The sequence below is a fragment of the Schistocerca piceifrons genome, chromosome 3 (assembly GCF_021461385.2).
Source record: "Schistocerca piceifrons isolate TAMUIC-IGC-003096 chromosome 3, iqSchPice1.1, whole genome shotgun sequence".
NCBI classification, from domain to species: Eukaryota; Metazoa; Arthropoda; class Insecta; order Orthoptera; family Acrididae; genus Schistocerca; species Schistocerca piceifrons.
This window is the reverse complement of record NC_060140.1, coordinates 943,824,471-943,840,041: the sequence shown is the minus strand read 5'-3', so window position 1 is coordinate 943,840,041 and position 15,571 is coordinate 943,824,471. Positions and strand designations below refer to the sequence as shown.

Sequence of the window (15,571 nt, the reverse complement as noted above, 5' to 3'; positions counted from 1 at the left end):
TGTGTTATACCACATATGCCTCTATTTATTAAGTTTTAAACCTTAGTTAAACATTTAACCTATATCATACACTTCAACAATTAAGTCACTTCATGTGCACCCCTGGTAACATGCAAAATATCAAGCCAGTATTTAATCTCTTGCCCCACATTCTGCAACATGACTCGTGTGATTGTGCACATGGCATAACTGACATCAGGAACTGCTGTTTTGAACAGAATATCTTTCACATTTCCTCGAAGAAAGAAATCTCAGTGGGTAATGCCAGGTGATGTCGGGTGCCACAGAAATGGGCCATCACTGCCAATCCACCTGTTAGAGAAGATCACATTAAGAAAAACGCAGACTTCTAGAGCCTGATGAATGGGAGTTCCATCTTGCTGAAAGATGATAGTATCTTCCATATCCTATAGCCGGGAATGGTGTAATTCACCAACATGCCTAGGTAAACATATCAACTTACATTGCTTTCAAGGAAGAAAAATGGACCAGTCAGAGATATACCCGCACCACACATTAACCTTTGGACTGTCCCAAATATATGATAAGAGTATTTTTCTGATACCCAGTTCTGGACATCATGGCAGTTAACTGAGTCACAAACATGAAATGTGAGCTCATTGGAGAAACACACCAGCTTCGAGAAATCATTGTCATTATTCAAACGGTTCAGCATGTCCACCGCAAATTGTTCATGTTTTGAGCGATCACCTGGTGGTAATGCCTGATCAGTTTGGATCTTGTACACATACAATTTAGGACGTTTACAAAACACTTTATGCACTGTACTCTTTGGCACTTGAAGCTCCCAGGATAGCATGTCTAATCGAATTCTGTGGCAACCTCATGAATGCGGTTTGAACCGCCTGCACTGTCTCCTCTGAAACAGGTTGTCTGCAGCTGCTTGTCTGTATCTGAATCAACCCCATTGCTAAAACAGTATCCATCCATGTTCAGATTAACTTGACATCAGGTGCTTTCTTTCCATAATGAGACACAAACTTTTGCTGCACAATACTCAGTGATCTGGTTTCTGCCAGCCACACAATAGAATAAGTTTTCTCCTGAGGAGGAAGCTATTTTTATAATATAGCACACACAGCACTCATTGGGGCAAAAGTCTTGAATGAGACACAGCTGTGCAACTTCATGGTGTCTCTAGTAGACATGTAACAAAAACAACCTCTACCATCACAAATATAACTAACATTTAATCTAGAAATCAGTGTGAACATTTATGGACACCCTGTACTATGCTAAAATATAATAGCGTACCTAATTATAAATTAATACAATAGCTGAATTAATTTAAACTTTCAGTTAGCTATCACATAATGTCCACTGTCATGATATCTATTTGTGTATAGCTGTTTACTATTTATTTTGTCCCCTTTCTATACCACAGTATTTACATAATATCTATTTCAGCAACATTATGTAACAAACAATCTTCTTTATTTGTTTGTTTTAATTGTAGCCAGTGCTCATTCAGTGTAAACTGCAGCTAATGAAATGTGTATAATTGTAAAAAAATACCCCCTAAGGTAAGTCTTTCCGCTCCCGGGATTGGAATGACTCCTTACCCTCTCCCTTCAAACCCACATCCTTTCATCTTTCCCTCTCCTTCCCTCTTTCCTGATGAAGCAACCTTGGGTTGCGAAAGCTTGAAATTTGTGTGTGTGTTTGTGTGTTTATTGTCTCCATCAACATACCGCTTTCTTGAGTTCTGGAAACGAACCAAGTCTCACAGGTTAGTGTTAGGACTGTAGGGTTGATGTGGAAGACTTTTCCTCAACATGCAGAATGTGGACTTCAACTGTGAAAATGTCAGTTGTCTTAGGAAAATCATTGACTATGAAACATTTTCAAGAAAGTCCATGTAGTATTGGCCTCCTACAATTGTTACCTGGGGTATTCTGTCTGTTGCTATTAGTTCATTCTTGCCATAACCTATAATCAGTATTAGGTTGCCTTGGAACTGTTGGCATAGGCATTATCTGGCCAACGAGAGAGCCAGGATGTTTCTATTTAGAGCATTGATATTTCAATTCTGCCTCAAAATCTTGAATACTTGTTTCACCTATGGCAAAAATCTTATTTAAAACTAATCTTCCTCTGTCTCACAACACTGAAGCAATTTTTGTACAATTTTCTTGAGATTTGCTTTTTTGCTCTTTACTCAGATGATGAGGAGCCCATTTTGCAGCGACTTCTCAGTAGTTTCTTAGTTATAATTCTGAACAATAAAGAGTCAGACATGTTTGCTTCTTTTGCAATTTTGCTTCTGATATGTCATGATATGTGAAGCATGCTACTAATGAATAGATGCATGCAGGCAGTCAAAGAGCAGTGGAATTTTATTTATTATTATGAACACTTACAGTAACAGCCACCTCCGTGTATACTAGCATAGTCACTAAGCAGTGCTTAGTTGGTTGTAATAGGATGCCTCTGATGTAGTCGAAAATGTTCATATATGAAAATAGTCCGTGACTGATGCACTCACAATCACTCGGCAATTTGGACACGGTCGTGAGGCAGTGCGCTTTAACTGGCAGGTCACAGGCAAGGCTGCACTAAAGCCCAGTGTGTACTGTGCAATTGGAACATAGAACTCTGAGGAACTGTTTGGTGGTCAGAGTTAAGCTGAGAGAAACCATGAGCAGTGATGTCATGTCAATGGATACTTAGCAGGTGGCATCCTAAAAAGCCATCCCATAGAAAAATGCCAGGAAAATGTGGTGGTGGTGGCATGCGACTGATGGAGGCAAGATGGTGCCAGCAGTAGCTGTGCTGTGTATGATAAGCATAATGCCCCCTGGTACCATGGTGGCTGCTGGGGCGTGGCCTCCATTATTGTGTTGCTGGCACATTGGTAGCGTGGCAACCAGCAATACATTGCTGTTTTGTGTTTGGTGGCTGGGTCATAGGCGACAAACAAGATGCGGTATCTCTCTTTTGTAAGGAGGAGCTGGTAGAGGCATCTCACTGTATGGATGCTGGCAACAGCTGAGGGTGCAGCATCCCATCTTCCTCAAAGGAGAGATGGTAGAACCATCCTGGAGAACAAGTATGTCCTGAAGGGAGGAGGCATCACGTGGGCAGGATGACAAATCGAGGAACGGGTGCCAGCACCGGAGACCTAGACATGGAAATGGGGCCGAGGCATGGTGGCACCGAGGGAGCCACATAAAAACCCTAGGTCTGCTGAGAACTGAGAACAGGGATGAGTGAATGGACCAAATAGACATGCATGGTTGTCATCAAGAAAGGGCAACCAGGCCAGTGAAGATGACAAGACTTGGTGTGTCCAGGCATTTCAGTGCATGGTTTTCCCCACAGCGTTCAATTTTTATGTAAGACTGCTAGTCACTACCTGTTTCATTTTCTCCCTCTATTTCATCTACATCTATATCTACATGGATACTCAGCAAATCACATTTAAGTACCTGGCAGAGGGTTCATCGAACCACCTTCACAATTCTCTATTATTCCTATCTAGTATAGTGCGCAGAAAGAATGAACATCTATATCTTTCCGCACAAGCTCTGATTTCCCTTATTTTATCATGGTCATCGTTCCTCCCTATGTAGGTCAGTGTCAACAAAATATTTTCTCATTCGGAGGAGAATGTTGGTGATTGGAATTTCGTGAGAAGATTCCATCGCAACGAAAAACGCCTTTCTTCTAATGATTTCCAGCCCAAATCCTGCATCATTTCTGTGACACTCTCTCCCATATTTCGCGATAATACATGCTGCCTTTCTTTGAACTTTTTCGATGTACTCCATCAGTCCGATCTGGTAAGGATCCCACACCGCGCAGCAGTATTCTAAAAGAGGATGGACAAACGTCGTGTAGGCAGTCTCCTTAGTAGGTCTGTTACATTTTCTCAGTGTCCTGCCAATAACATGCAGTCTTTGGTTAGCCTTTCCCACAACATTTTCTATGTGTTCTTTCCAATTTAAGTTGTTCGTAATTGTAATACTTAGGTATTTAGTTGAATTTACAGCATTTAGATTAGACTGATTTATCGTGTAACCGATTCAAATCATAATATCTCATCAAAACACAAATTATGAAAACACGTGACGTTAGTTGAAAGCCTGGCTCACAACTTTTTCTTCACGCGTGGGAGCAATTCTGTTACAGACGCACATGCACTGTGGGCAGAAGTTGTGAAATGGCTCTTGTATACATCAAAATAATGTTTTATGTACCTTTTACTATTTTGTGATCACAATCAGTCAACAGTGCAACATAATAATGCAGTAATTCCAATGTAAGTAACCTTCAACTAATCCAGTTTTATCTCTAAGATATCTCTAAGATAGGTTTACATTGTTTTCATTTGTTATTGGCTACAATTACAGTTAAATAGATCATTCCTCACATCGGTTTTTGCTATAGGGCACCACCACCCCAAGGAACTTTCGCCACAAGGGGGGAAAAACAGCCAACACCTTGCGTAAACAACAACAAATGTAGTCAAAACAGGAACAGCCGACTGAAGGTAAACCAGTCGATCAAAATCGATAGCGGCACTATTTCTGTAAATCAAAATCATTATTAACAGTGAGTGGTTGCTGTTTCTTGTGAGAAGCAACTTGTATTCATAGATATGTAGCTTAAGGTTCCACTGAACAGACTACCTGCAGGAAACTGAGTCTTGGAACACTACATGAAGTAAATACATAGGTGTGATACTAGTTCAGTGCCTGTAAAAAGAACGTTCGGTACCATGGTGTCATGTAGTTCTGTTACCTATCAATCATCAAGAATTGAAAAGCATTCATAATATATTGTAACAACGTAAATTATCTGAACTTTGCAAAGTTCTGTACATAATTCACCACTTAACGAGAATAATCAACTATTCTGAATACAAATATTTTACTGTACACTGTGGAGGACAAAAGCCTAATAATAAGTTCAGACCAGGGTAGAGCTGTCTAACCCACTGACATATTTCAAATAACCCTAAGTTGGAAATGTCTGCCTGCATATCTGAGTGGTGAGCACTGCTGAGGAATTGGGTTCGATTCCTAGTACTGACAGGGATTTTTCGTTGGTGGGAGGACTGGTACAGGATGCACTCAACCTCTTGAGGCCTACTGTAGAGCTACTCAACTGGTTAGTAGCAGTTCCAAGGTCTAGCAACCCGACAGCAACCAGAAGAGAGATGTGCTGGCCACATGCTCCTCCATATAGCATCCAATTACACCAATGGCAGAGGATGACACGGCGGTCACTTGAGCCTAATTGTCCTGTCCAGAGCCAGAACACGGAATTTTACCTTTTTATAGGTCAGAAAAGCACTATTGTGGGACTACAGCTATAAAATGACAGCCGCCCAGTGAATGGAGTACGGAAGTGTTTCCGTCAAGTGAACGTGTTCGGTTATGTCTAGCCATGTAGTTTTGTCTGCCTCACATGCTGCTGTAGTTTGCTTACTAGCTTCAGAAATCAGTTTCAATATAGGACTTTTAGCCTACTTTAATAGTGTAGTTTTACACTGTAAGCACCACAGAAAATTTTGCATTTCACATAATCAGCCATGTACAGGAATTTAAATGTTGTCTGTTCTGCTGAAATCATACAGTTAGTATCAGACTTTTTAGCGTGACTGGTATTAACTGGAGCAAGTGAGTTAAAGCTATTGTTTTATGGCTGCATCCCCACAACACTGCACTTCTGACCTGTGGTCATCTGGAAAATTTTGATTCATTCGACTTTTTCTACCCTGACTTTACTGTCAGGTTCTTATTCTCCATACTATATCATTACCAACATGTTCCAGAAAACTGTGTGCAAAAGTGCAATTTTTCAGAGGGTCATATCTCAGGTTCTATTGATCACAGAAATAATAGGTCAGGTGTTTTCATAGCCCTTGGCCTAGCGGTCATTTGTATGACTATTGGAACAGTGGCTATAGTGCAGCTATCCTATAGCACAAGATCAATGTTAAAACATTTCACACTTCCTCCAGCCAAGGTACTTTTGCAAATCAATTGCCCTTTAGAATTACGTGTGGCATAGGGTGGTCCTTAGGCGGCTTATAATAATTTCTATTCGTGGCAGGTCATCAAAATTTTTACCATATATTCTTAAGATAGTATTCTCAAGGAATATCAAAACTTTTTTTTATATCATTATCCCTTACCGAGGAGAAGAGGTTCAAAGTTACTGTACTTATGTAATATCCAGTTTGGAGCATAAATGTCATTTTCACTGACGCAATGAATACGTGGCAAGAGTTTAAGGGTCATCGCAAGGGTGCAGATGCCACCAAACATGATGTTTTTGATCAGCATTTCTTCACTAATAAAACTTCATGATGTGCAGTCCCTGTATAATGGGCACTTCTCACCTCTACAGATATGCCCCGAGTGGTACAGTAGATTCAAAAAATAGGCTAAAGAAGGTCTTAACATGCCTAAAAAGAACTTAAAATGACTGCCAAAATTATTTAAAACTGGAAAGACAGAAAATTCATTAAAATATTTCTAATAACTTTTTTACTCTTTTACAATGCAAATCAAAAGCTGGGCATTTTCAATGAATTGCGATCAATGAGCAAATTATTAAGAAAAAATGTAAAGCAAACAATTTTGGGTTAACCTTATATTCTGCATACTTAATTACTTTTAATATGCGTCAAAGTATGTAAATGTGTGGAACTGTATAAATAAACTGTCAGAACATCACTGACCTACAGAATTCATTTTATGTAAGTAGCATACACTGCTGTAGCAGGGAAAGATGGAAACCAACAGAAAAATTTCCTGCCTGAGCACAAAAATGGTGAATACTTTCCTCTTAAAAAGACTCTGACAGAAAACTGGGAAACCAACTGCCTCAGACATTTCTCACTAAAAATTTTGGCATATGAACATATTCGCGCTTTTTGTGCTGAATGACAATAGCAGAGAGAGATGGGGACACTGAAAGAGAGAAGAGACAATGCCAGTTGGAGAGAAAGAGGGATGAGACATTGATGGTGGGAGAGAAAATGTGGCAAGGAAAGAGAAAGAGAGACTGATAAAGACAGTAACAGTGGGTGTTAAAGAGAGGAGATAATACTGGTCAGTAAGAGACAGTGGCAGTAAGAGAGAAAGAGAGATGGGTTGAGATAGATGTAGTTGGAGAAAAAGAGAGATGAGACAGTGGAAATGAAAAATATAGTTAAGTGAGGTCTGTCCATACATAGGCTTGGGGGGGGGGGGGGGGGGGGGTGGGGGGGTGTCTACACCCTCTCAGACTGGTGACCTTTAACAAGCAGGTGTAGGGGAAGGTACATACTGTACCAAAATTTTAAGCATGTGGTTGCATGGGGAAAAGTAAGTTGAAGCCCTCTCTCTCTCTTCTCCCTCTCTGTCTGTCTGTCCCCCCCCCCCCCCCCCCCCCCCCCCAGAACTTTTGAGCTGTCGAGATATGGTGGAGACAGAAGTAGTTGGGAAGAAAGACAAAAAGAGGCAGTGAAAGAGAGGGAGGAGACATTGGCAATGGGATATGTTGTAAATTAGTGGGAGAACAAGGAGACAATTGGAGAGAGACATGTTTATATAGACAGTGTCAGTGAGAGCGAGATTGGACTACAAAGGCTTATCTTAAATACAAAGAGAGATGGGGTAAAAGGACTCAGAATGTTCCATGTCAAAGAGGCGCAAAATGTTTGCATGCCAAAATTTTTTGTGAGGAAGGCAGAATGAGGATTGTGGCAGCTGGTTCCCAACTTTGCTGTGAGAGTTTTTTAAAGAGGAATATACTTGTCTCTTTTGTTATAACAAGAGCATTTTTCTGCTGGTACAGAGGTAAGTCCAAATCCTCCAATGGCCAGTCTAAACCCGCTTTCCAACATACTCTTTCTGAATAAAATTATCTGGACACCTCCACATAATACAAAATTGATGACTAGATGTCACGAGGGTGGGCTTCCAGTATAAAGTACGGCTAGCTGTATCGTGTTGTCAGTAGACGGTCCAGTCAGTGAATGACATCTGTAACAAATCCAAGAGGGACATTTCAGTCCTTCTAAGCTACCAAAGTCAACTGTGAAGTGGAAATGCGAAGGAACATACACAGCTAAACCAACACCAGGCAGACCTGTACTGAGGGACAAGGACCAATGAGCACTACGAAAGGTGGTTGTAAAAAAATTGCATGAAATCAGCAGAAGGAATAATTCACGAGTTCCGAAGTGTACCAGCTGTCCGGCTAGCACAATGACTGTGCATAGGGAGTTAAAAAGAATGGGGTACAATGGTCAGGCAGGTCCTAATAATCCATACATTCCTGTAGTCAATATTAAGCGAAACTTGAGGTGGTGTAAAGAGGTGTGTCACTGAGCAGTGGATGACCGGAAGCAAGTGATTTGGAGTGATGAATCATACTATATACTGTGGCATTCTGATGCAAATGTCTGGATATGGCGAATGTATGAAGAACATTAACTGCCAACCATAATGCACGAAGCAGGTGGTGTTACAGTCAGGTGATGCCTTTTATGGAAAGAGTGTGGTCTCCTTGTTGTGCTTAAGAAACCACTAGATTCAGATGGATATGAACATATTTTACACCATTGTGCATTTCCTACAGTTAAGGAACAGTTTACAGTTGATGGACCCCTGTCATAAAACATCGTCTGTAAGGCAATGGTTATGCACAATAACATTCCTGAAATAGACTGGTCTACACAGTGTCCTGATTTGAACCCCAGTGGAACACCTTTGTGATGAGTTTTCAAGCTAATAAAGAGCCTTGATTTGACAATGGGCTGTGTGACAATTAATAATAAAGCAGTGAAAGTGACTGAACAAACCTCCCTCCATTCTGATCTTCATGTATTTGTTGGTTGGTAAGTTCTCTTTCAGTGGATGTCATACAGGTCCAATTGGACATAGCAATGCTTGGATTACTTTTGCTGTGATGTGATGTATATCTGCATTTGTGGCTTGTCTTGAGTGTTTTAGGCTCTAGACCCCAGCATCCAACATTACTTCCTTCTCTGGTTTTGGCTCTTGAGGACGAATGGCATGCCATTCCTCCACAGATGTTCAGACACCTCACAGAATGTGTACACAACAGAGTTAAGTCGTTATAAAGGCAAAGCATTGACACAAGACAAATAACGTACATTTACTAATAGTCATCAGTCTCAAACACCATACTGCCTGGTGTGTCTTCATATATAATCATATCCATTCTAGTAACCCTTTAGTACTACTGAGTTTACTTACACATTAACTCTAAAAAAACATAACTGACAAGATTGACAAATTCTGCCTTGCATATTTCACAGCAGTAGCAGTTTGTTAACTTTAAAATCATGACTACTTTAACAACATATTTTTGCATTCTGTAGCACCTTTCAGCCGGCCGGAGTGGCCGAGCAGTTCTAGGCGCTACAGTCTGGAACCCGCGCGACCGCTGTGGTCGCAGGTTCGAATCCTGCCTCGGGCATGGATGCTTGTGACGTCCTTAGGTTAGTTTAGGTTTAAGCAGTTCTAAGTTCTAGGGGACTGATGACCTCAGAAGTTAAATCCCATAGTGCTCAGAGCCATTTTTTTTTTTAGCACCTTTCCTGCCAATGATCTGCGGTTCCCTTTGATATCTGGCTATCTGATAGATCACTTCCCGTGTTGCTACTTGTGGTGCACCCTTTTCATCCTCACCTTCTGTTCTTAATCACCGGTGCCTAGGAAGGCTTTGGCAACAACGTGCGGGCAACGTTCGCCACGTAGGTGCATTGCCAGCTGTAGTTCTTGAGAAAATTAATGAAAATTCTGCAAGTATTGTGACCAGTGCAGATGGGCACACCGCTACCTACTCTGCCGTGACAAAATAAAAGTGTAAACGTAGGTTTGATTAAGTGGGCTGTGGATTATGGTTGGTTTCAGTTCTTCTTCAGCCTTCTTAAAAAGGTTTTGCCAAATGGATGATAACTACACAACTGTGTTCACTAAGACTCTCATTCTCTGTTCAGCATCATGAGTAAACCTTATACAACTATTTTTATCCCACACTGTTTGGTCAATCAACATATAAGTAGGATATTTTCTTTATAAATTATAATCATATGATTAATGATTGTATCTACCAGTTGTACACTGCGGAAAAAAAATATTGCACTACCAAGTAGTTTTGTGACATAAACAAAAAGTAGTAGGCGTGTTTCACACGTCTGTTAAAATTTTATGATAGTTGCATAAGAATGGCACTAGTAGTATGAGGACGCAAATTCAAGTTCACTTTAAATATGTGCTGTAATCGTAGTGATCATTATTTACCTTTGAGACTCTGAGATTGAACGTGGTGAGTCGATGTTTGACAATAATGCCTTCAAGACAATGAAGACGCCATTATCAACAGTCCACTGAGTTTGAACAAGGTCGTGTAATACGGTTACAAGAAGCTGTGGTATTGGAGAAAGACTTGGCAGGAATGTAGCTACTGTACATTACTGCTTGCAGCAGTGGTCACGAGAACGTACACTTGTAAGAAGACTGGGCTCCAGATGACGACGTGACACTACCGAGAAGGGAGACCAGTGTTTTCAGTGTATGGCTCTGGCACACCGTACTACATCTGCAGCAGCAGCTGGCACCACAGTGATACAATTAACTGTTACAAATTGGACTCAGATGCTATGCAGCATGCATTGCGTTGATCCCAAACCACTGCCATCTGCAACTTCAGTGGTGTCAAGTGAGAGCTCGTTGAAAAGAAGGGTGGAGGTCTGTTGTGTTTTCTGATGAGAGCTGGTTCTGCCTTTGTGCCAGTGGGGCCAGTGTGTTGGACACAAGGAGACCAGTAGAGGCCTGCAACCCACCTGCCTGCATGAAAGACACACTGGACCTACAGCTGATGTTAGTCTAGAGGGCGATTTTGTATGACAGCGGGAGCACTCTCGTGGTTATCCCACACACCCTGACTTCTAATTTGTATGTCCATCTGGTGATTTATTGTGCTCCCATTCACGAACAGCATTCCACGGAGTGTTTTCCAACAGGATAATGCTCGCCCACAAACCACTGCTGTAACCCAACATGCTCTACAGAGTGTTGACATGTTGCCTTTCCCTACTTGATCACCAGATCTGTCTCCAGTCGAGCACATGTGAGACATCATGCGTCAACCACAAACAGTAGTAACCATCCCTGCACAGACCAACTGAATGTAACAGGCCTGGAACTCCATCCCACAAACTTACATCTGGCACCTGTACAACACAATTCGTGCACATTTGCATGCTTGCATTCAAGAGTCTGTTGATTACACCACTGATTAATGTATCAGCATTTCACATCTGGAATGGCTTATCTCGCACTTACATTAACTTGTGATCCTGCAGTGTTAATCAGTTAAATGTGTTATGTACACAAATATATTTCCAAAATTTCATTACTCCTCATTAATTACATTTTTGGTGTTGTGGTTTTTTCTGTCTTTGTGTTGTCTAACGCTTACACAGGTGGTTCAGATGACTCTTGCTGCTGACAGGTACGGCCGACGCCCCCAGCAGCTGCTGTGCCTGTCAGCCCACGTGGTCAGCAGGCTGCTGGTCATGCTCGCTCCGCACGTGCTGCCGCTCTTCATCCTGGCAGAGTCACTCGTCTCTGGTGCGGCCGGGCCAATGGAGGAGTCTTTATTGGCTGTCGGTGAGTGCCAAAGCATCACACATTTGTTAATGGTGCACTTCCAGGCATTCAGATGAGTTACTGTTTCCCAAATATTGCTCTAAAATGGAAAAAACTACTCTGATGATCATCTGGATGCACACCATTGATAAATCTCAGAAAATCTGAGATATCACATCACACATTTAACTTCACAGGAATTTCAGCAATGTCGGTATTGTTATGATCCGAAGACTGGTTTGATGCAGCTCTCCACGCGAGTCCATCCTACGCAGGCATCCTTATGTCTGCACAACTTCTGCTTCCTACACCCATTTGAACCTGTTTACTGTAATATGTCCTTTCTCTCTCTCTCTTCAATTTTGTTCTGCACTTTCTTCCATTACCAAATTAATGATTCCTTGATGTCTCATGATCTGTCCTATAACCTGGTCCCTTTTTTTAATCAAATTGTGCCATAAAATACTTTCTACCTATTTTGATTCAGTACAACTTCATCAGGTGTTATATCTATCCATGTAATCTTCAATATGCCTTTGTATCCCCACATTTCACAAGCTTTCATTTTCTTCCCCTTCAAACTACTCCTCGTCCACTGTTTGCATCATCATAGGATACTTTCCAGGCAAAGATCTTCAGAAAAAATCCCCAAAATTTAAATTTATATTCGACAACAGATCAGTACCCTGGTACGTATTTATTTCATTTCTATTAGTACACTCATCCATCCTCCATCCGCCTCCACTATCCCTTCCCCTGTCCATTCCCTCCTTCATCCACCACTCTCCATCCAACTCCTGCCTCTCTCTCTGTCCATCTCTTCCTCCTCTCCCTCTCTCTGTCCATCTCATCCCCATCCATTCATATGTCCATTTCCTCTCCCCCTCCCCCCTGCCTTCTCCTCCTCTTTCTTTCTATGTTCAGCGCCTCCTCCCCAACTCCGTCCATCTACTCCACCCCTCGTATCTTCTGAATTATGGGTCTTACAATGATACAATTTTGTATATACTTTCAGAGACACATGTTGATACTGTCTGCTAAATGTGTTGTGAATAGAGTTAGTAGTAAAGAAGTAATAAATATAAATTTATTGAGATGTGGTAGTTACTGGTATGGCGAGTGTTATATTTATAACACAGAAAACACCATTTACTTTCACAACGTAACATTTTATTGGCACACGATAAATCAAAACACAAAGAAATAGTTTTCGACAATCATGGTAACAGTCATGACGAATGTCTCACACCAACTGGTCAACAACCAAAGTAAAGTAAAACGAAGTACAAAAAAGGCAAAGATATTAATATTTTCTGGCAGTTCTGCCACAGAGCCCCCCTGAGGAGCACGGAGCACATAGGATGAGTGGTGAGGAGTAAGTGATAAAGGGAAGGAAGGTAAACATTTAAGGCATGACGTAATCTTGAAGTCTGAGAGGTGGCCGTACGGTGCAGCCAGCACGGGTGATGGCAATAGGGGTAGGAGGATTCAGGGAAGATGAAGGCAAAGGGGTGGTTACTCTTATAAATAAAACATTATTTGAGTCTACATAGGCTGAAATGTCATTTTGTGAAGTACCAGGAGCCACATTGAAGCACTGTAATAGCTCAACGTCTTTCTGGTCAGATGGCACAGAATTGTTTTGAATTTCAAATAAAAAAAGAAAAGTGTCCACAAGTTGTATTTTTATAGCGTCCACATCATAGTCACTCAAGTTTACTTGAAACACCAGTTCATTACTGCTGGCACTCGGAGGCGTGAAGTACAGAAGAGGGGGGCCTTGACTTGCAGAGAGTGTTTGATTAGCTTGTGGAGAAGGGTTAGGACAGGCCTCTGAAGTTTCTTGCAAAACAGATTCATTATCGTGTATGTCGGTGTCGTTAAGGATCCGTGCTGGTTTCAATCGCTCAATGGACACGACAGATGGTTTGTTCTTAAAGAGGATCGTATAAGTATTTTCAGAGCGTGACAGGACCCGGTACGGGCGAGTGTAGGGTGGAGCAAGGGGTGGACGCATGGTGTCTTCTCTAAGCATCACATAGTTACAAGAACTGAGGTGTGGGTGAATGAAAATCGGAGGGGTAGCATGTGATCGAGGTTGCAGAAAACGTAACTTGGCGATATGCTGTCGAACCTGTCGTACCAACTCGGGAAGTAGAGGAGGATCATCGAGAAAATCCGCCGGAAGTGCGAGGTTTTCTCCGTATACCATCTAAGCAACTGACGCTTTAAGGTCTTCTTTGAAAACCGTCCTCAACCCTAAAAGGACCCAGGGGAGTGCCTCAGTCCAAGAGGAAGAATGACACATGAGAGCGACCTTCAGGGTACGGTGCCATCGTTCTATTAGGCCGTTAGATTGCGGGTGATAGGCTGTAGTTCTGAATTTGTTGATACCACACAGTTGACAGAGGCGACTAAACAGATTAGATTCAAATTGTCTCCCCTGGTCTGTGGTAAGTGAAGTAGGGCAACCAAAACGAGAAAGCCAATGGTGGACAAAAGCGTTAGCTACAGTGTCGGCCGTAATGTCCGCAATGGAGATAACGTCGGCCCAACATGTGGTACGATCTATCATGGTCAGTAAGTAACGGAAATTGTTATCGGTAACGGACCGACAATGTCCAAGTGGACATGACTGAATCTACCTGAGGGCACAGTAAGTCTGCCTAATGGGGGCTTAGTATGTTTGTGTGTTTTGGCTCTCTGGCAAGGTATGCATGCTCTCGCCCACTGATTACAATCTCTTTTTACATTAGGCCTAACGTATCTCTCCGTAATGAGGCATGTAGTCGCGCAAATGCTCGGGTGAGCGAGATTGTGGATTGTGTCGAAAACGTCTTTCCTAAGAGCGGACTATAGGACGAGGCTGACCTGTTTTAATGTCACAATACAAAGGCCAATAATCATTAGGGAAGGGAAGTAGAGCAATTTGTAAGGAAGTATCAGAGTCAGAGAGAAGGTGCTGTATCTCTGGGTCGGATAGCTGGAGCTCGTGTAAGCAGTGAGGATCAATAGCTGTCTTCAGGGAGGACAGGCGTGACAGGTAGTCTGCTGCAACATTGTCATTACCCCTGATATATTGAAAGTCTGAAACATATTGTAATACTAAATCCATATGGCAGAACCTTCTGGGTAGTACATCTAATGCTGGTTTGCGGAGAGCCTCGACAAGGGGCTTGTGATCTGTGTAAACTGTCACAAGTTGGGCTCAATATCTGTGCGAAAGTACTTTACGGCCTCACGAATGTCTCACACCAACTGGTCAACAACCAAAGTAAAGTAAAACGAAGTACAAAAAAGGCAAAGATATTAATATTTTCTGGCAGTCCTGCCACACTGGTATTAAGGAAAATGCGGAAGGGAGGACCTACCACTGTAACTTTATTTTATGCAACCTGTTTGTTTAACAATATATAATCATAAATTTGTTTTTTTTTTTTTTTTTTTTTTTTTTACACATTTGTGAAATGAATATGCTTTTACAAGAGAAATCAAAACAAGAACAACATGACAATAATTACAGGGGCCCAGACCTGCAACCCATATGAAGGCTGTGGCTCAGAAAGTTAGTATTAAAATCTCCACACATTATCACTGTTTTCCCAGTTGTCTTGAGTTTGCCTAAAGCAAGGTCCAGTTTTTTGAAAAAAATACGTGTGTTGTTAACAGATCTATAGACACACAAAATAATAAGTTTTTTTAGACATTAACTCAACAGCTCAGATTTCAAAGACTGTTTCACACCCTAGTTTGCAAAAAGAGACTCTACTCTTATAATCTACATTTTCTTTTACATATATACAAGTTCCCCCATGTTTCGATTCCACTTTACAAAGCAGTTTGCAAGATTAAAATGCAATATTAACTATTTAACAATTCAAAATTTTAGGGAATGGTTGCAACACTTAGACTTGGTTGAAGTGTACAGGGAA

General features: G+C 41.5%; 1 protein-coding gene across 1 annotated transcript in view; it reads left to right on the top strand.

Moving 5' to 3' along the window:
- Positions 1 to 15,571, top strand: part of LOC124789244 (steroid transmembrane transporter SLC22A24-like) — an 80,953-nt gene that overhangs the window by 22,322 nt on the left and 43,060 nt on the right. The window contains exon 3 of the mRNA XM_047256538.1: positions 11,474 to 11,660. Within this exon, the coding sequence (XP_047112494.1) occupies positions 11,474 to 11,660 (187 nt within the window). The remainder of the gene's footprint in view (positions 1 to 11,473; positions 11,661 to 15,571) is intronic.